The sequence below is a fragment of the Manacus candei genome, unplaced genomic scaffold (assembly GCF_025592945.1).
Source record: "Manacus candei isolate 608988 ecotype Guabito, Panama unplaced genomic scaffold, ASM2559294v1 h1tg000009l, whole genome shotgun sequence".
Lineage (NCBI taxonomy): Eukaryota > Metazoa > Chordata > Aves > Passeriformes > Pipridae > Manacus > Manacus candei.
Genome location: NW_026138057.1, coordinates 3,959,902 through 3,977,857, shown reverse-complemented (window position 1 = coordinate 3,977,857; position 17,956 = coordinate 3,959,902). Strand labels below are relative to the sequence as shown.

General features: G+C 61.0%; 6 protein-coding genes and 1 long non-coding RNA gene across 14 annotated transcripts in view; 2 read left to right on the top strand and 5 right to left on the bottom strand.

Annotated features, from left to right (window-relative positions):
• The window catches only part of ZP1 (zona pellucida glycoprotein 1), a 38,517-nt gene that overhangs the window by 10,654 nt on the left and 9,907 nt on the right, over positions 1-17,956 (bottom strand). The gene's annotated exons all lie outside the window — the stretch shown is intronic.
• CCDC86 (coiled-coil domain containing 86) lies at positions 321-2,270 on the bottom strand. Its single transcript, XM_051777158.1, has 4 exons — positions 1,806-2,270; positions 1,315-1,444; positions 915-989; positions 321-697 (listed from the first exon to the last, which is right to left on the bottom strand). Exons 1-4 carry the CDS (start codon positions 2,153-2,155, stop codon positions 578-580), a joined length of 675 nt encoding a protein of 224 aa, XP_051633118.1. The 5' UTR covers positions 2,156-2,270; the 3' UTR covers positions 321-577.
• Positions 2,269-4,374, bottom strand: LOC127466403 (membrane-spanning 4-domains subfamily A member 15-like). The gene is made up of 6 exons (XM_051777160.1): positions 4,204-4,374; positions 3,942-4,061; positions 3,697-3,753; positions 2,963-3,118; positions 2,545-2,664; positions 2,269-2,410 (listed from the first exon to the last, which is right to left on the bottom strand). The coding sequence occupies exons 1-6, from the start codon at positions 4,372-4,374 to the stop codon at positions 2,402-2,404; spliced, it is 633 nt and encodes a 210-aa protein (XP_051633120.1). The 3' UTR covers positions 2,269-2,401.
• On the top strand, positions 4,272-9,884 carry LOC127466385 (uncharacterized). The gene is made up of 4 exons (XM_051777130.1): positions 4,272-4,413; positions 6,526-6,671; positions 7,609-7,827; positions 9,529-9,884. The coding sequence occupies exons 1-4, from the start codon at positions 4,331-4,333 to the stop codon at positions 9,882-9,884; spliced, it is 804 nt and encodes a 267-aa protein (XP_051633090.1). The 5' UTR covers positions 4,272-4,330.
• LOC127466377 (membrane-spanning 4-domains subfamily A member 12-like) lies at positions 9,834-12,981 on the bottom strand. Of its 7 annotated transcripts, none has more exons than XM_051777116.1 (7): positions 12,089-12,981; positions 11,761-11,880; positions 11,070-11,126; positions 10,829-10,960; positions 10,381-10,687; positions 10,203-10,286; positions 9,834-9,947 (listed from the first exon to the last, which is right to left on the bottom strand). In XM_051777116.1, the coding sequence occupies exons 1-7, from the start codon at positions 12,176-12,178 to the stop codon at positions 9,934-9,936; spliced, it is 804 nt and encodes a 267-aa protein (XP_051633076.1). In that variant the 5' UTR covers positions 12,179-12,981; the 3' UTR covers positions 9,834-9,933. The 7 variants fall into 7 exon arrangements, 6 of the variants coding, with proteins under 6 accessions (XP_051633076.1, XP_051633078.1, XP_051633077.1 ...); XM_051777118.1 differs by having other exon boundaries at positions 10,381-10,494; XM_051777117.1 differs by lacking the exon at positions 10,203-10,286 and having other exon boundaries at positions 9,855-9,947.
• On the top strand, positions 10,518-11,802 carry LOC127466443 (uncharacterized). Of its 2 annotated transcripts, none has more exons than XR_007902696.1 (3): positions 10,518-10,662; positions 11,378-11,573; positions 11,664-11,802. It is a non-coding gene; the product is annotated as an uncharacterized LOC127466443 (long non-coding RNA). The 2 variants fall into 2 exon arrangements; XR_007902697.1 differs by having other exon boundaries at positions 11,661-11,793.
• On the bottom strand, positions 13,580-17,334 carry LOC127465794 (uncharacterized). The gene is made up of 6 exons (XM_051776320.1): positions 16,453-17,334; positions 15,107-15,237; positions 14,806-14,909; positions 14,550-14,730; positions 14,361-14,472; positions 13,580-14,275 (listed from the first exon to the last, which is right to left on the bottom strand). Exons 1-6 carry the CDS (start codon positions 17,332-17,334, stop codon positions 13,823-13,825), a joined length of 1,863 nt encoding a protein of 620 aa, XP_051632280.1. The 3' UTR covers positions 13,580-13,822.

The following is a 17,956-nucleotide window of genomic DNA, read 5'->3' as shown; positions in this document are numbered from 1 at the left end:
ACCAGGAATGTGAAGAAATCCACATGATTTTCCCACCCTGAGCCTCTTTCTTCCACCCCCACCCCCAAATTCCCAGCCCTTCCAATCCCCCACAAATTCCCAGTGTTGTCTCCCCCAAAAAAGGGTGTCAAGAAGGTGTGCCCCCCTCCCATCTCTTCAGGGATGTGTCCCCTTCCTTGGGGATTGGCTCTGAGGCTCATTCCCAGCAGGAATTTGCTCTTTGGGAAGGGGGAGCCTCAGAGAATGGAGGGCCATGAAACACTCCGATCCCAGGAATGCCTTAGGGAAGGTCCCAGGTGGAGCCACTGGAGGCAAATCTGTCTCAGTTCCTGTTCATTTTTATAGGGAAAAGGCAGATTTGGGAAAGCAAAGTTCTGTTCCAGCAACATCCCAATTCCACGGGGATGGGGATCCAGCAGGTTCCTGTGGATCATCTGTCCTGTTGTCTGTCCAACACTGAGGGTCCCAGCAGCAATTCCTGCCCTGCAAGCCAAGGAAAACATCCCTGGAGAAGGGAGCAGGATCCATAGGAATCCCAGCCGCACGTCCTGGGCACGGCAGGATCCCGATTCCCGCCTCATTCCGTGGCTGTGCCGCGCCGGACAGGGGTTTTCTGGAGCAGGGCCAGCGTGTCCCGCTTTTCCACCCGCCGGAGCTGCTTCTTCTTGGCCCTCTTGAGCTTCAGGGGGTTCCGGATCTGGAAAATGGGGAAAAGAGGGGGGATTTCATGGAATCCTGGAGTGGTTCGGGTTGGAAGGGACCGTAAGGGGGATCCTTATGGATCCTCTAGCCCAGGCTGCTCCCTTAAAGACAGAGCCAGGGAGAGGAGCTGGAGCGCGGTCCATGGAGTCTGGACATTGTGGGATATTCCCGGTGCTGTTCCTGCCCGGGAGAGGGGACAGATTGGGACTCACCACTTGGACAATCTCTGCTTTCCGCTCGTTTTCCAGGCGCCGCTTCAGGTTCTCCTCCCGCCGCCGCTTCTTCTCCTGCACCAAAACATTCCCTGTGGGATCCCTCCCTCCGGCATTAAACCCAAACCAGCTCCAACGCCTGCCCAAGCGTGAAATCCGTCATTCCAGCAGCTTTTCCAGCCCGGATGAGGCTTAGACTGACCCAGGGGGAGTTTATTCCGAGCCGGTGAGTAGCAGCATGTGACTGAATTTGGCAGCAGCACAGGGAATTCACCATCCCAGCCGCCCTTTTCCCGGGGTTTGGCACAGCACTGGGATCAGCCACAGCTCCAAAGGCCGGGATGAGGGCAGAGACATGGGATTGTGCATGGGAAAGGTGGGAATTCCCAGCTCCCGTTACCTCTCGCTCCCTCCGCTTCCCTTCCTCCAGCTGTCGGGCCAGATCCCGGACCAGCTTCTTTTCCTGCCTCTCCTTCATCTTCCGGGCCCAGGAGGTGCGGAGAGCCTTGTCCTGGATCATGTGGGAGAACCTGGGCGGGCACACGGGATGTGTTTGCTCCCCAGAAACCCCGGGATGCGGCCGCGGGTCCTCTCCACAAACTCCTCAGGTCAGAATTCCATGAAACCCCCCTCAGCATCCCCTCCAAATCCACCCCTCCGTTCAGGACCACCCCAAAGTGTCCCTGTCCCCTCTGGATCCTTCCTAAGCCTATGGATACCCATGGGATAACTCCGGAGTCCCCGCACGGCCCCATGAGTGACCCCCCCCCAAACCCTGCCCCCTCTGAGACCCCCCTCCGAGCTCAATCCCCCCTCCAAACAGCCCTGGGGGACACTAGAGCCCCTCAAAACGCCTCTCCCCCGAATTCCTGCTCCCCCCCCCGCTCCCACCTTTTCTTCCCGGGGTCTTTCCACACCCTCCCCGACTTGGGCCTGCCCCGCGGAATGGCTGCCACCGTCTCCTGCCGCTTCTTGGCGCCTTTCCGCCGCCGCCGCGCCGGGCCCGCGGCCGGGGCGGCCCCGCTGGACCCCTCGGGGGTGGCTCCCGATCCCGATCCCGGGGTCCCGCCGTTCTCCCCCTCCATGGCCCACGTGCCCGCCGCGTCGCGGGGAGATGACGTAAGAGCGCGCTCGGGGCAGGAGAGCGAAGCCGCCGGGGCTCCCCGGCCGCCATGTTTGTATTGGGCAGCACCCGCGGCGCTGAGGGGGCGGCCGCCATGTTTGTGTGGGGCGGCCGCCATGTTTGTGTGGGGCAGCGTTGCCCATCACCGGGGGGACCCCACCCGGGGCGAGACCCCCCCGCACCCCTAGGGACCCCCGAAGACACGCGTGGGATGAGATGAGGGGAGAGGCCTTTATTTGGTGCACTGGGGCGGGCAAGGGAGGCTCCGAGGCTCCGGTACCGGTGACCCCCCTCGGGGATGCGGCACCTCCGGGGGGGGGGGTCCGGTGGTCCTTGGAGGGCGGAGGGCGAGAGTTGTCCATCGCTACAGCGCCTGGGAAAGGAAAAACTTGGGAAACCAGCTTTTGGGAGCACAGAGACGTCTCCAAGGTGTCCCAAGGAGGAGGTGGGACCAGCATTCCAGGGATTCCCAAGGAATCTGGGGGTGCATCCCGATCCCCCCCTCACCATGTGGGTGTAGCTGTGCTGCCGGGCGGCCTCGTATCCGAACGCCAGGGCCGCCACGGCCACGCAGAATTCCAGGAGGCTGAGGAGCACGAAGGTGGAATCCAGCCCGTTGCTCAGGATCTGCCGGGATGGGGAGAGAGCAGGAAGGTCCTGGAGCAGCGCTGGGATCCTCCGCCCGACCGCGGGAGCAGGAGGTTCTGGTCCTGAGCTGGACCCAGGAGCCTCGGACACCCCACCTGGAGCCTCCATCCCAACCGAGCCGGGACCAGAAGCCTTGGACACCTCACCCGAGTGGGATCAGGAGGTTCCAACCCACCACCTGAGCAGGACCAGGATCCCTGGACACCCCACCTGAGCAGGACCAAGGAGGCTCGTCCATCCCTCCCGGAGCCCCGTGCCCGAGGGCCGGTGTGGGTACCTTGCTGTGGGCGCTGAGGCACCATTCCGGCGGGATGTGGAGGGGCAGGCGGCGCTCGCAGCCGGGCGGGAGCCGCGTGATGGCCGTGCCGTGCACCGCGGTGGCCACCAGCGCCCCGAGGGCGACGCCCGCGTTGAGCACGCAGCAGGTCCGCACCTGTGGGGTCACCCGGGCGCGGTGACGTGGAGCCCCGGGAAGGGGGACAAGGGATCTCCTGGAACTTTTCGTCCCTGCGATCCCGGAGCCGGTTCCCAAAGACCCTGAGGGTCACCCGGACCTTTTGTCCTCCTCGTGCCAAAGTGATTTCCTGGAGGCTCCAAGGATGGCCTGGACCTGTTTTTCGCCCCCTGATCCCACAGTGACTCCAAAAGGCCCAGAAGGTCTCCTGGACCTTTTGTCCCTCTAATCCCAGAGTGGCTCCAAAAGGCCCCGAGGATTTCCTGGACTTGTCCCCGTCATCCTACAGTGACTGCGAAAGGCCTCGAGGGTCTCCTGGACCTGTATTCCCCCTCATCCCACAGTGACTCCACAAGGCCCCCGGCGTCTCCTGGAGGCCCTGAACCCCATCCTGTGCTCCAGATAGGAAGCGCTGGGCACTTCCCTATGGGGAGACCTGCCTGTGGATCCCATGGGATGAATCCAGGCTGTGGAGGGATCCCAGCAGCCCCTGGAAGGGACATAAGGAATGGGGGGGAACACGTTATCCCAATTATCCCTCCCAGCCTGGGTCTTACCAGCACAAGGTTGTCTCTCTTTTCACTTTCAACTAGCAAAGATCCCGAGGCCAGGAGCTGCTCGGAAAACAGCGGGAATGGGGGAGTCAGGAAACAGGTACCACTCCCTGTCACCCTGGTGGGAATTGGGGTTTAGGGATGCACGAACACAGGCGGGAGGGGTCAGAGGAGACCTGGAGTCCAGGGAATATTGCCCCCAAACCTCTGGAATTCCCCGAGATTCCCAGGTGTTCATCCCAGCTTACCAGGACCCCGAGCCAGAAGAAGATCCCGCTGGCCACAGGCAGGGAAGGGTTTCCATGCTCCGACGCTGTCAGGATGATCCCGAATAAGATGTGGATGATCCCGGTGAAGATGTGGATGGTCTGGGGAAGGATGGAGGGAGAGGGATCCCAATCCCATTGTTTTGAGCTGTATCCCACCCCGGGAAGGGACTGGGGACGGGCAGAGCACCTCCAGCAGGACAATCCCTGTGGATCCCCGATCCCCAGGAACGCCGTGTCTCACCCCCAACACCTTGGGATGAGCCCTCCGGAAGCCTTGGACTGGGAGCGACGTCCTGGCAGGCGCAGCTTCCCCGGATCCCAACGCCAGCTGTGCCGCCCGCGGATCTGTGGCCGGGATCACCTCCGTGATGATCCTCACGCCACTGGATTCCGTCACCGTGGTGGCCGCCATGGCCCGGGAAGGAGCCCAGGAAGCTCGAGGGACACCCAGGTATCCTCTTGTCCCTCCTCCTCCTCCCTCCACTGTCCCAAAATCCCTGGGAGGGGCTGGGCAGGCAGGGCCACGCTCCCGCTGCCCTTTGCTCCCTGCGGGAAGCTCCGGCCTGGAATTCTCGTCAGGCCCCTCTTGCTCAACGGGGCGGCTTTGCCAACGGAGGCTCCCGAAATCCTGCACGGGGAGAGGGAATTTGGGAAGCCAAGGTGGGTTGATTTTTTGGCAGCTTAGGGAAGGGTTGGGTGTTTATCCCATGGGATGCTCCCAGAGGAGACCCCCCTTTCCTGGCATTGAGTGAGTCCTTTCCATCCCAAATTGTGGATGCTTTTCTCGGGAATCATCTCTGCAGTTAGCCTGGCTCCTAATGAGATGCTAATTAGGGCCAATAATGAGCCAGCCAGTCCTACCCATTTCCCAGGAAAAACAAGGATTGAGCCAAAGAACTTTATAAACCCCGTTAGGTACCCGGGAAGCTCCTTTGTGGCCATTTTTGGGGGTTCTCCTTTCTCCATCCCTGAGGATTTGTTCCCAACAGGGGCGCACCCGGGAGGGATCTGTGGGGTTCCCAGCCGGCTCCGGAAAGGAGATCCCATTGTTTATGATGGGAAATGAGAGCTCAGGCTGGGAATGGAGCCACCACACATGGAGAGGGGATCCCGAGGGATTCGGAGGCCCCTTCTTCCCAGAAAACAGCCATGTCCTATTTTCCAGGAGGATTGGGATCCTCCCCAGGTTTCCTGGGTGTTCGGTGGGTGCAGGGCAGGAATTTCTTGATGGAACAGGAATTTTTAGGTCTAGGATTCCGGCGTCTCTGAGCTTGGTTTGCCACCACCCGGGAAGGGGCAGGACCCTCCAGCTGAGGATTTTAGGAGCAGGTGGAGCAACTTCTGGAAGTGTTTTTTCCTTCCTTTTGGCCCTAGAGGGAGCTGAGAGGCCGGGTTTGGAAGCACAGCATTCCAGAGCTCGGGAGAGGCTTCCAGCCCTGGAGCCAGGTTGGACGGGGCTTGGAGCAAACCCGATCCAATGAAAGGTGTCCCTTCCTGTGGCAGGGTGTTGGAACTGGATGATAAAGGTCCCTCCCAACCCAAACCATTGCAGGATTCAGTGAATGGGATACACCCCCAAACCCAGCCTGAATCAGATCCCAGAAAAGACCTGGAACGACAGACCTGGAAAGCAAAGAGCAACGAAGTGACCCGCGTTTCCATCCAATCCGTGACCTTCCTCCATCCCACATCCCTGGTGGAAGCACTTGGCCTCGTAAAGGGCCGCATCTGGCGGCACAGCTTTCCAGGAAAAACATGGACATGGATGAGATTCAACCCCTTCAGCGCAATCCTGGCGCCTCAGAGCCTTTAATTCCTGCTGCTCCCTCTCCCTCTCAAAGCCCCAATCCTAACAAAATCCCAGGGATTTCGTTCCAGGAACACTTGAGCCCCCCGTGGAAATTCTGGGATCCCCTCTTTATCCTCCAGCATATCCAGGGCTCAAATTCCCAGCCAAAACCACCCTACACGGTGGATTTCCTTCCAAATCCTGCAGCATTCCTGCAATTCCAGCCTTTCAGCCGGAGACTGCCCTCGGCCCCCAAAACAACCCCTTTCCGAGCAAGTTATCCATGGAAAAAGGGCTTTTCCCCTTCCAAAATAAACCCAGGTCCAGACTGGAGCCCAAGGAAGGATGTCAGGATTTGTCCTGGGAGCAGATTCCAGAGGAGATGAAGCTTTGAAGCAGATGCAGGGAAGCAGTGGAGTTTTCCAGCCCGTTATTTGCAGGAATTCTGAGCTTTGTTGATATATACAATACATTCCTTGGATTTTAATGTTAATTTTCCTGTTCTCCAGGGGAAATTATGGATGGGGGAAGCCTGGCTGGATGCTCAGACTCAGGAGGGATCAGCAAGACCCCCCCCAAGTCCCTTCCCACCGGGATAAATTTACAAGCCTGGTGGAACCAAAATCCCTTTTCCAACCCAAAAAGCCGTGGGTTTTTTTCCAAAGAAAATAGATTGTGATGGAGAAATTCCTTCCAGAGAAGGTTGCTGCTTCCTGGGACAAACTTTATATCCCCATAAAAATACCAAAAGTCAACATTTTGCTTTGCTTCCAGGTGTTCCTGCTTCCCACAGGGCTGTTTCCATGGCAATTCTGGAAGGAAAGTCCTGTTTCCTGGGATGAATCACAGGATTTTTTTTGGCTTTTATCCATGTGGCATTCCCAGGAATCACAGCACAGGTGCCACTGCGAACACACCAGGTATGTCATCCCAGGAATGTCGCCTGTGTTGTCTCCACAATTCCCTGGAGGAGCCTCCTCCGAGGGTGTTAAACCCCGCTGTGTCCATCCCGGATTAGGGAATCCGGAGCTGGGAGCGGGGGGGAAGGTTGGGGTTATCCCTACCCTGGCGTTTGGGACACCGGGACATCGCTCCCAAACCCTGTCCCAGATGTGTCTGTCACCCCCTCACGTGACATTCCAGCCTTTGATCCACTTGCTCCCAGTAAAACTCCAGATCCTGCGGAAAAGCTCTGGCGCATCTCCAAGGTTTCCCTGGCACCGGCTCCCACTGACAATCCTGGATGTTAAATCCCACCTTGTTCCCACTCTGACACCTTCCACTTGGATGGGGCACTTCCATGGATGGGGCAGCCACAGCTTCCCTGGGAAATCCGTTCCAGGGTCTCACCGCCCTCACAGGGAAGAATTTCTTCCCAATATTCCCACCCTCTGGCAGTGGGAAACCATTCCCAATGCCCTGTCGCTCCATCCCTTTTCCAAAGTCCCTCTCCAGCTCTCTTGGAGCTGCTTTAGGCACTGGAAAGTGTTCCAAGGTCTCCCTGGATCCTTCTCTTTTCCAGGGAACACAAAGCCATTGGGACCCCCCCAGCCCATCTCACGGCTGCTCCCTGGCTCCTCCATGGAGTTTTGCCTTTCCTTAGGGATCTCCCAGGTGGAAAGCCCATGGATGCAGCCTGGGAGCAGCTCTCAGCCTTTATTATCCCTTTATTATCCCACGAGGATACGGAGCAGGGGGTGGCACCGTCACCATGAGGGACACTCATGGAGCTTGGGATCAAATCCATAAGGAAAACTGCCAACCCCCCCCCCAGGGCTGCAAATTCCCACCTAAAAATAGAGATATATTAAAACCCCCCCCTTTTCCATGGAACTTTAAACACTCCAACATTTTCAGGGACAGCTGCACCTGAACACCAGGATACTCTGGGAAAACTGACTCTGATCCCGAGGAGGGAGAGGACGATTACCAGCCTCTTTCCTGGGAAGCTGCCACCCTGGGAAAACACAGGTGGATCCACCAGCTTGGCTGAGGGTTGGAATGGCTTCCTGGTGGTCCCTGTGGAGCTGGGAGAGGCTGGGATGCTCCGGAGCAGTAATGGATTGTGGACATGGGGTGAGTAGACACAACCTGTTCATCCCATTCCCAAAATCCCTGGGGCTTTTCCTACTGATCAGGCTCATTATTTTTTCAGAGCTGGGCCCAGAAATAACAGACAGGGAGTGAATAATCCATGAGGCTTTGGCTGAGCAGCCAGAGCATCAGGGAGGGTGGGAAAAACAAGGAAAACACCCGAAAACCAAAGGGAATGTTCGAGGAGGACATCACTGATCCTGCTCTGGGGAGATTTGGGATGGATCCTGTCCCCAAAAGTAAGGGGATCCCCCCCACAGGGCACTGAGAAGTCACCGGGATGCTCCCACCCCTTGGAAAATTGGCACTGGGGTCTCCATCCTGGCTTTCCAGGAGTTTGGGATGCTCCTTAAGTAACTCGATGCCACTGGGATGCTCGTTAGGTCCACAGGCATCCCTGTGGGTGCAGGATAATTAAGGGTGGATCCGTAACGAGCTCGTCAGGAGCCGACAAAATGATCCTGGAGCCCTTTGGCTCCGATTCCTGACCCCAAAACTGAGGGATCTTGGAGGGGTCGCAGCCCCTCGGATCCCTCCGCTCCATTCCCGCCCCATGGAATTGTGGGAACGGGGAGCACATGTTGCCAGTGTCCCCGTGTCACCCTGAGGAGCAGCTCAAGCCCCGAGGGCAGCTTCTTCAGTGGCGGAAAAAGCGGGATGTGCTGGGATGTGCTGGCGTCACTGCCGGCGCTCCGGCTGCTCCGGCCCGGCTAAAAATAGCGGAGCCGGAGCGTGGGGGGGGGGTCTGGGGGCAGAATTCCCTCAGGAGAGCAGGTAGCCTGGTTTAGGGGGGCGGAATTCCATGCAGAGAGGGGTTTATGGGGGCAGAATTCCCTCAGGATGAGGTGCCGGGGGTTAGAGGGGGTGGGATTCCCTCGGGAGAAAGAGCAGGTCCTGGGAGTTAAGGGGGGGAGAATTCCCTTGGGAGCAACTACCAGGGGTTTAGGGGGGACAGAATTCCACTGGGAGAGGGAACAGGTAGCAGGAGTTTAGGGAGGCAGAATTCCCCCAGGAGTGCAGGTACCCAGGTTTAGGAGGTGGAATTCCATGAAGAGAGGGCATTAGGGGGGCAGAATTCCCTCAGGATCAGGTACCAGGGGCTTGAGGGGTGGAATTCCTTCAGGGGACGAGGTATGGGGGGGGTGAGAGGGGTGGAATTCCCTCAGGAGAGGGGCTTAGTGGGGCAGAATTCCCTCAGGAGACCAGGCACTGGGGATTTAGGGAGACAAAATTCCCTCGGGATCAGGTGCCCAGGGGTTTGGGGGGAATGGAGAGATTTGCCTCAGGAGAGAGGGGTATGAGGGACTTAAAGGGACTCGGGAGCAGGCACTGGAGGTTTAGGGGGAGAAGAATCCCTCAGGAGCAGGTGCCAGGGGTTAAGGGGGATGGAATTACCTCAGGAGAGAAGGCACTGGAGGTTCACAGGGACAAAAATCCCTTGGGAGTGGGTGCCAGGGGTTTAAGGGGATGGAACAAATCCCAGGAGAGAACAAATCCCAGGGGTTTAGAGCGGGGCAGATTCCCTTGGGAAACAGAACAGGTAGCAGGGGCTTAGGGGGGCAGAATTCCCATGGGAGAGAGCAGGTATCCCTAAACCAGGTGGGATGAGCCCTTTTCCTGACGGAGAGCAGGTCTGGGGGAGTGTGAAATTGTAACTCCCACGCTGAAAATTCCCAAATTCAGGAGCCACAAGCCCGGACCGAGCGTTTATTCCCAAGATAAAACCAAGCCAATGCGGGACAAGCCGAGGTAGACGGTCCGGTGGATCCACACGTCGGGATCGCTCCAAGCCACCGGAACCCCGGGAAGTCCTGAATCCTGACACGAGTGAATCCCAGAATCCCACTGGGGATTTACGGGCGGGAATTCCGCAAGAGTCCCGCACGGAGAAGCCCCTTCCCAAAGCAGCCAGCAAGGAATGCCCCTCAGACCAGGCACGGGGGCAGATGGATGGGCAGGAGAGTGGGAATTTGGGGAGGGGCTCGCTGGCTTTTGGAGGGGTGGGACCAGCGTATCCCAGCGGGAAGACGATGCCGTAGCCCTGGATTTGGGAGCGATGGAGGCAGGATCCCATTCCGGTGTCAGACTTCAGGAGCAGCCAGCTGGAAGGAGAGCAAGCTTTGGGAAGGGGGAAGGATTTGGGGTGACCCCTCAGCGAGATTTTGGGATCTCCTCCCCCGTTCCCGGAGCAGAGAGGTGGATGCTCCAGGATGCTCTCTGGGAATGGGGTGTTTTCCCAGGGCAGCGGGATGGGGTCTGTCACACAGGAAGGGATCGGATGCTGCTCTGGGCTGGGGAGGGCCATCCCAATCCCGACTGCGCCCCTATCCCAGATATTCCTTGGGATGGGGAATCACCTCGGTGTAGCTGGGTGGCTGTGGCAGCTCCGCCGGCGGCACGGCCAGGTCCACACGGGTGGCACTGGGGACGATCAGCATGGACTGGGAGAAACCAGGATCATGGGATACGCCAGGATAACAGGGAAGAGCTTCAGGGGGTTCCATCCCAGCCTCCTCCCTTCATCCCCTTCCTTACCTCGTTGGAGCTGAGCCGGGTGGCCCGGCACCAGAAGTTGGCAGTGGCCACGGCGATGCAGAATTCCAGGACGGTGAAGATGAGGAGCACAATGGAAATCCCGTTCCCTGCGAGCTCCAGGGTGGGGGGAAAACCCCATCAGCACCTCCCTGGGAAGCACCCAGGAGGAAGAATCCCACCCCACGCCGCGCTTTGGGGCTCCCCCCTCCTCTCCCGCCGCACTCCCGGCTCTGTGAGCACTCTGATCCCGCCGTTTTTCCGGCTCGCAGATGCTTCCAAAGGGTGAGTCATCTCCCGAGGGACCGACCTGAAATAGGTCAACGCCGGCAGACGCGCCAAACCCCCACCCCAAAAGCGCCTTTGGGGGGGGCCACGGCGCCCCTCTGAGGGGCGGAGGACACTCCGGGGGGGTTCTCCCGAGGGCGGGAATTCCTGAAAGTGGGATTACCAGGACGAGGTATCCGTGGTAGTCAAGGTTGGAGTGGTAGAGCACGTTGAGGTTGAGGTCGACGATGAAGGCCACGATGCCCAGCAGGGCGAAGATGGCGCTGATGACGTTCATGGTCTGGCTGCCCTTCACCTGCGGGCACCAGGGGCTCTCAGGGGGCCCGGGGGGGGTTCAGGGGGGCGGGAGACCCCCCCCCAAAGATCCAGGAGGGACATCCTGGCCCGTTCCCGGCGGCACTCACCGCGCATTCCGTGGGGCTCTTCTCGGCGCCGATGGAGAGGCAGCCGGAGATGATGAACTGGGGGGGGACAGGGGGGTCAGGAGCACCCCCAGAGCTGCCCGGGGACACCCCCCTGGGTTGGGAGTTGGGGGGGCAGAATTCCCTGTGCCCAGGGATGGAGTGGCTGGAGCCCCGGGAGCCCAGGGGGGATCATTCCTGGTGGGATTCCCGCCCTAGGTGGGCATCATTCCCTGGTGGGTGTCCTTCCTTCCCAGGGAGTATCCTTCTCTGATGGGATTCCCTTCCTGATGGGCATCATTCCCTGGCAGGATGCTGTTCCTTGTGGGCATCATTCCCTGCTGGGCATTGCTCCTGGTGGGCATCCTTCCCCGTGGGCTTCCCATCCCTGTGGACATCATTCCCTGGCAGGATTCTCTTCCTTGTGGACATCATTCCCTGGTACCCATCCTTCCCTGGTGGGATTCCCTTCCTAGCGGGCGTCATTCCTGGTGGGCATCTTTCCTGGTAGGTATCCCTCTCTGGCGGGATTCCCTTCCCTGTGGGCATCGCTCCCTGGTGGGCATCAATTCCTCGGTGGGCAAACTTTTCCAGCAGATACCCCTCCTGGAGGGTGGGCACTCCTTCCCCTCTGGGCATCCTTTCCCTGCGGGATCCCTTCCCGGCAGGACCGTTGCCGCTGCCCTGCGCTCACCGACACGCCGCCCAGGAACGGGATCTCTCCGATGACGAACACTGAGGTGTAGAGGTTGGTGAGCGTGGTCAGGACGATCCCGAAGCCGATGTGCAGGAATCCCGTCATGATCTGGATGGTCTGCGGGGACCGGGATGGACGGGAATGAGGTCAACTCACCACCGCCCCCCTTCCTCCAGTGCCGCGCCGGCCGCGGGGGCGCCTCGATCCCACAGCGTCCCCCGAGGGATCGGCGGGAGGACGGGAATCCCCCGGGAACGGGGTGAGGGGGGTTTTTCCAGGGGTTCCCCGTCCCGAGCCCCCCGTCCCGTGCCCCCCCAAATCTCACCCCCATGACGCGGTTCTTGCCCTTGGAGAGGGTCTCCGCCGTGTACATGACGGAGCGGTTGCCCAGCCGGAGGCTCCCCATGCCCTGCATGGAGAGATCGGGGGGCGCCGGGACCCCCCGGAGCAGCCCCGCTCCCACCGGGGCCGCCCCCGCCACACCCTGCCCCGCCCGCCGCCCATTGGCCGGGCGCCGTGACGTCAGCGGTGCATCACACACACCCCCGGGCACCGCCCAACCCCAAAACCCCCCCAAAAATCACCCCGTAAAGGGGGAGGGGGGGGCGGAAAGTGGAACATCCCGGCTGCGGGGTGTGGAGGGAGATGCTCCATGGGGCAAGGAAGATGGGAGACCCCGCCCGTGTGGGGTGGGGGGAGACGCTTTGTGGGGTCCCCCGGCTGCGTGGGGCGGGGGGAGATGCCCCGGGGGACTGTGTGGGGCGGGGGGGAGATGTTCGCCGGGGCTGGGAAGATGCTCCATGGAGCATTTCCCCCACCTCCCCGCGGTGGGCAGGAGGCGGGGGAAATGCTCCGTGGGGCACCCCGGCCGCGTGGGGCACGGGGAGTTGCTCCGTGGGGCAGGGGGGGAGATGCTCCGTGGGGCGATGTCTAACGTTGCAGCCCCCCCCGGGGAAAGCTGCTCATCCCCAACCCAAGGGAGAGGAGGAAAAGAGGGTTCTAGGGACACAGAACCCCTCCACACCCCCCCCCAGCTCTGTGTCCCCCCACCTCTCCCACCCCCTTACAGCTCCAGGCCGTGTTTACAGGAGCTCAGAAAGAAAGGGGGAAAAAATAAAAAGAGAGAAAGGAAAAAAAAAAAAAAAAAGCCGCGCCGCGAATTCCTGGAAGAATAAATCCATCAAGGGCCATTAGAGCTCCTGCGGCTCCTCCCGGCGGAGCGGGTGAGTTGGGGGAAGGAGGGGGGGACCAGGGGGGGCTGCGGGGGACACGGGGCAGTGCCCAGGCACCATTCCCCCTGGATGTCCTTGGCGCCCCTTCCCCAGACAGGGATGGTCCAGAGTATCCTCCTTGGATCTGCTCCCTGGAGCAGGAGGGAAGGGGAGATGGGACCCCCCCCACTCATCCCAGCCACTGCCCCCTGTGCTGGCTTTGCCCCCAGGGGGCTTCCCCCCGGTTTTAGGGTGTCCAGCCCTGAGAAGGAGCCAGGAGCTCCGGGTAGGGGATTAAACCCCAAAATCAAGAACTAATGCCCTGGGAACGAGGGGGGTACAAGATACTCTCCTGTATCCCAAAATCCCTGCACCCAGGACTCCATAATGACAGGCACAGCTCGTGTCTCCCAGGTGAGACAGTGGCACAGGGGCCCTCTGATCCATGTCCCCCGCAGCCCCGGGACCTGCCCCACCGTGTCCAAGCAGCTTTGGGAACTGGGGAGCAGTGCCCCTATTCCAGCCCATGTCCCCCCCAACATCCCGGAGCTGAGGTGCCGACGAGGAACCCCAGCCCTGCCCTTCTCCCCCAGATTATCCCACAGCTCCCAGCACCCGCCAGAGCACACCAGGGAGCCCGGTGGAACTTTTTGGGGTCCACAGTGGCAGTGGGGACGTGTCACAGCCCCCCCATCCCCTCACGCTGAGCACCCCCGGGGCGTCCACAGGATCCACGGTCGCCTCGGGCAGTTCTGCACGTTTATTCCCGAAACAGGGATGCTCACGCAGCGACGGGCTCGGCAGGAGCAAGGGGGCTCCCGGAGGTCACCGTGGGTACCTGAGGACTCTCAGGCCCCCCCTTCCCCCGGATCCATGGGGGGCTCACACCCACCTGAGTCCCCCTGGTCCCCCCGCAGCACAGGCACCGAGGGGCGGGCAGGGGGGGGCGGGGTGGGCTCCCGAGGGGCTGGGGACGGGCTGGGACGAGCCGAGAGCAGCCCCAGGTGGACACCGGCTTCTCCCAGGAGCCCTGCGGAGAGGATGGATTCATGGAGCACTGGAATTGCCCCCGCGGGGCTCAGGGAGCCCGCTAAGGGGGGGGGGTGTCTCATCTCACCTCCACCAGCCAGACGCCGACGCCTCCCACAGCCTTTTGGGGACCCGCAGCACGAACAGTCGAATCCAGTGAATCCAGCATCCAGGGAATGCCAGGCAGATGCCTCCCGGTCGCTGGAACGGGCTTTTCCAGAGAGGCTTTCAGCCCCTGGAGCCACAGCCCGCAGGTGACAGCGGAGGGAGACCTGCCGGGGCAAACATCCTCGTGGATTCTCCACCAGGCTCTGGAGGGGTCACCCCGTGCCCCCAGCTCCCCCCTCTGGCACGGACCTGGCTGCCGGAGAGGTTTGGGAAGAGGAGAGTGTCCAGCTGGAAGCGGAGGGAGTGGTTTCCACGCCGCGGGAGGAAGCGGGAGCAGCCGAGCCACCCATCCAGGGGGTATCTGCCAGGTGGGACACGGGGCGAGCTGGGCACTGCTACCCCCCTCCAGAGGGTCGTCCCCCACCCCATTCCAGCCGCGGAGCTCTCCCGTTGTCAACAATGACACGGAATTCCGGCCGTTTGGAAACGCCTGGAGCTGCCACGCGCTGGTCCACGAACACCCTCAGGGGCTCCCGGGGGTCGGTGCCCACGGACGCCTGGACGTTGATCAGCTGACCCAGGAAATAGGAGGGGTGGAACAGGCGGGAGGACCAGGAACCTGGAAGGGGGTGCCCCGAGGGTCACAGGGGGTCCCGCCCTGCGGGGTGAGGGGGTCCAGGGCTCCTCCACTCACGGTCAAACACGGCCAGGGCGAAGCGCGGCCGTCTCCGGTGGGCAACGGTGGAGCCGAAGGGGATCCGGGTGGGATGGATGGGCATGGACGAAATGATGCCCGTCCTGTGCCACAGAGGGTGCTTGAGTGAGGGTACGGAGGGCACCCCTGAACCCCATCCTGATACAGACAACCCCACACCCTCCCTCCCAAATCCCTCCTGGATGGATCCCACGGCGGGCTCACGTGGGACTCAGAGCCCTGGCTCCCAAGGGTCTCCGCTGGGGAATCCTGGGCTCCAGGGGGGGTTCTCCCCACTCACCTGGGGTAGTTACACTCCACAGGGAGGGAGAAGGGTCTGGCACGAACCACAGGCCCCCTGGACAAGGGGTGGAAGTGGAGGATGTTCTCATAGCGGATTCTGTCCGGGAGGAGCTGTGGGAAGGAGTGGGTTTGGGGCTGGATTTGGGGCTGGGGGTTTCCCCCTCACCCTGGCCCCCAGGAATGCCCAGGCCAGGGTTCAGATGACCCCTCACTCAGCAGTGCTCTCAGAATGGCTGGGATGGGGGTTTGGGGGGACCCTCCACACTGGTCCCACCTGGTTTCCTTCCCCCCCACCAAGCCCTGGCAGGGTCCCCTCATTCCCACCCCATGTCCATTTCCATCAGGGACATGTGTCCCCGTTTCTCACCTGTCAGCTCTGGTGACTCCACATCCAGGGCCTAGGATCAGCTCCCCAGCGGCCACACAGCTCCCCAGGACATGGAGCGGGACCGTCACCGAGAGCCACGAGGGGCCACACGTGACAGAGACTGGCAGGTGAGCAGGAGGAGGAGCGAGACAGGGATTTGGGAACACCAGGATGCACCAGGATGAGCTCGAGGCTCAGCTGGACCTCAAATCCCTGCAGTGATCCTTTAGGGAGTGGCCCCAGGCACCGAGGCCGTGGTCCTCCTCACCATGCCCAGGGCAAGGGGACCCACCCTGTCCCTGTCCCTGTCCCCAGACCCCCCAGACACCCCCTTTTCCAGGCCATGCTGAGCCCAGGCCGTGGCTGCAAGGAAGAGCACAAACCACCCTTGGGAGCATCCACTGGGATAATGGAGATGGAGGGATGACCCCCACTGGTGGCTTTTTTTAACCCCCGTGGAAGAGGTGGTGGCCACGGGTCTCCAGGGGGAAGCTGGGTATTCCCACACTCCCTGCACACATATGGGGCTCATTTCCAGACCTTCCTCCTTCCAGGGAAAACCTAGGGGCTTGGGCACTTGTCCTCAATCCAGCCCTGCTCCTAGTCCCCACCCCTGTCCCTGTTCCAGCCCTGTCCCAGTGGAAAGCATGGATTGTCCCCTGGGACACCGCATAGTCCTTGAGGAGGGAAACCAAACCACAGCATTCCCACCCTGAATCCAAACCCAGCTGCTGGGAAGGAAGGAACCCTATCCCAATAACACCAGCGCAGTGGGAACACTCAGGCAGCTCTTTGGGGAAAACCCTTATTTATTTCAAACACAGGATCTGCAGGAGTATCTGAACTGCCAAGAGAAACTTCCTCCTGAAATTTGACAGCCAGCTTGGGAAAGCTCCCTGGAGATGGGGGAATTCCAGATCCCTTTGCTGCTGGAGGATCTTCTCCGACACTGAGCCCAGGCTGCTCCCGGTTGGCACCACTGCAGCGTCCCGGGATCCTTGGACTGGGCACTGGTGGCTCCAGGACTCTTCCTGCTGTGCCACTTCTTCCTGGGAACTCTTCACTGGAGTGGGCTGGGCTCCCAGTTTGACTTCCAGGTTCTTCCTGGCCACGTGCATCCTCAGGGACGAGCGTGTTCTGCTGATTCCCGCTGCTCCGAGGGAGCAGGGAGAGCTGTCCACGGCGTCTTCTCCGTCTGGAGCCCGCCAGGAATCACTCAGGCTCTTGGAGAGGGAGAGGCTTTCAGAAGGAGTGAGGCTGCCAGAGGAATGGAGGCTCTCCGAGGGCAGGGGTGACCCTTCCTGCCGTTCCACCCGCTCCTGGGAATACGTGAGGCTTCCGGAGGAACGGAGGCTCTTGGGGGGCTGGGATGACCCTTCCTGCCACTCCACCCGCTCCTGGGAGCGCACCACTGGGATGGGCCAGGCTCCCATTTTGACTTCCAGGCTTTTCCTGGCCACGTGCACCCTCAGGGATGAGCTGGCCTTGCTCATTCCCACGTCTCCCAGGGAGTAGGGAGAGCTGTCCACGGGGCCTTTCCTGTCTGGAATCCAGCAGGAATCACCGAAGCAGCAGTACAGGTGGCCTCGCTCCACCAGCTTCTCCAGGTCCTCCCACAGCACCTGCCACGCCAGGGAAACCCTTGGGAAGGACCTCCCGTTCCCAGCACACACGGACGCCAGCAGGTCCTGCAGCTCCTGGGCCGCCGTGGCACAGGGGGAGCAGCCGGGGCCGCATCCACACAGCATGGAACCCACGGGAGCCTCCGGAACAGCGGGAGCCATGGGGGAAGTGGGAGCAGCTGGAGCCACTCGGCTGCTCCGGGAGCCCGGCAGGACGCCACTCATGGCTCCCCCCATCCCGTTGGGATCACAGATATCTCATATCCCTGGGAGCTGGGTGGGGGTGGCTCCCAGTGTTGCCCGGCGACGGCACGCTGATGTCACAGCCCTGCTTGTGATGTCACAGCCCCAGGTCACCCCAGGGCTGGGGGGGGGGGAAAGAAAGGGGCTTCTGGTGGGCAATGGAGGCCCCTGTGGAGCAGAAGAGGTGGAAGATTCCCAGCCAAGCAGGACACAGAGATGATTATGAGGAGGAGGAGGATGGTGTCACCTCCTGGAAAACATGGATTATCGTGGAAAACATGGATTGTCCCATAGGACACTGTGGAGTCCTTGAGGAGGGCAAGCCCTGCTCGGCAACCACCAAACTATCCCTGTGTGATCCACAGCATTTCCATCCCGAGTTCCTGAATCGGAACCCAGCTACTGGGAATAAAATGGAACTTTATCCTAGTCAAACCACTCCGGGCTTTTATTATCCCAACAAAAGCAGTTTGTCGCCCAGCACAAAGACTGGAAGCCACTTCTAGCACCTCCCGAGGCCGCTGAGGGACTCCGGGACCCCCCGGAGGAGAACCCCAAGGTCGGTCCCCCCTTCCCGGTACGCGGGGGGGAAGTGGGATGCGGCGGAACTAATACT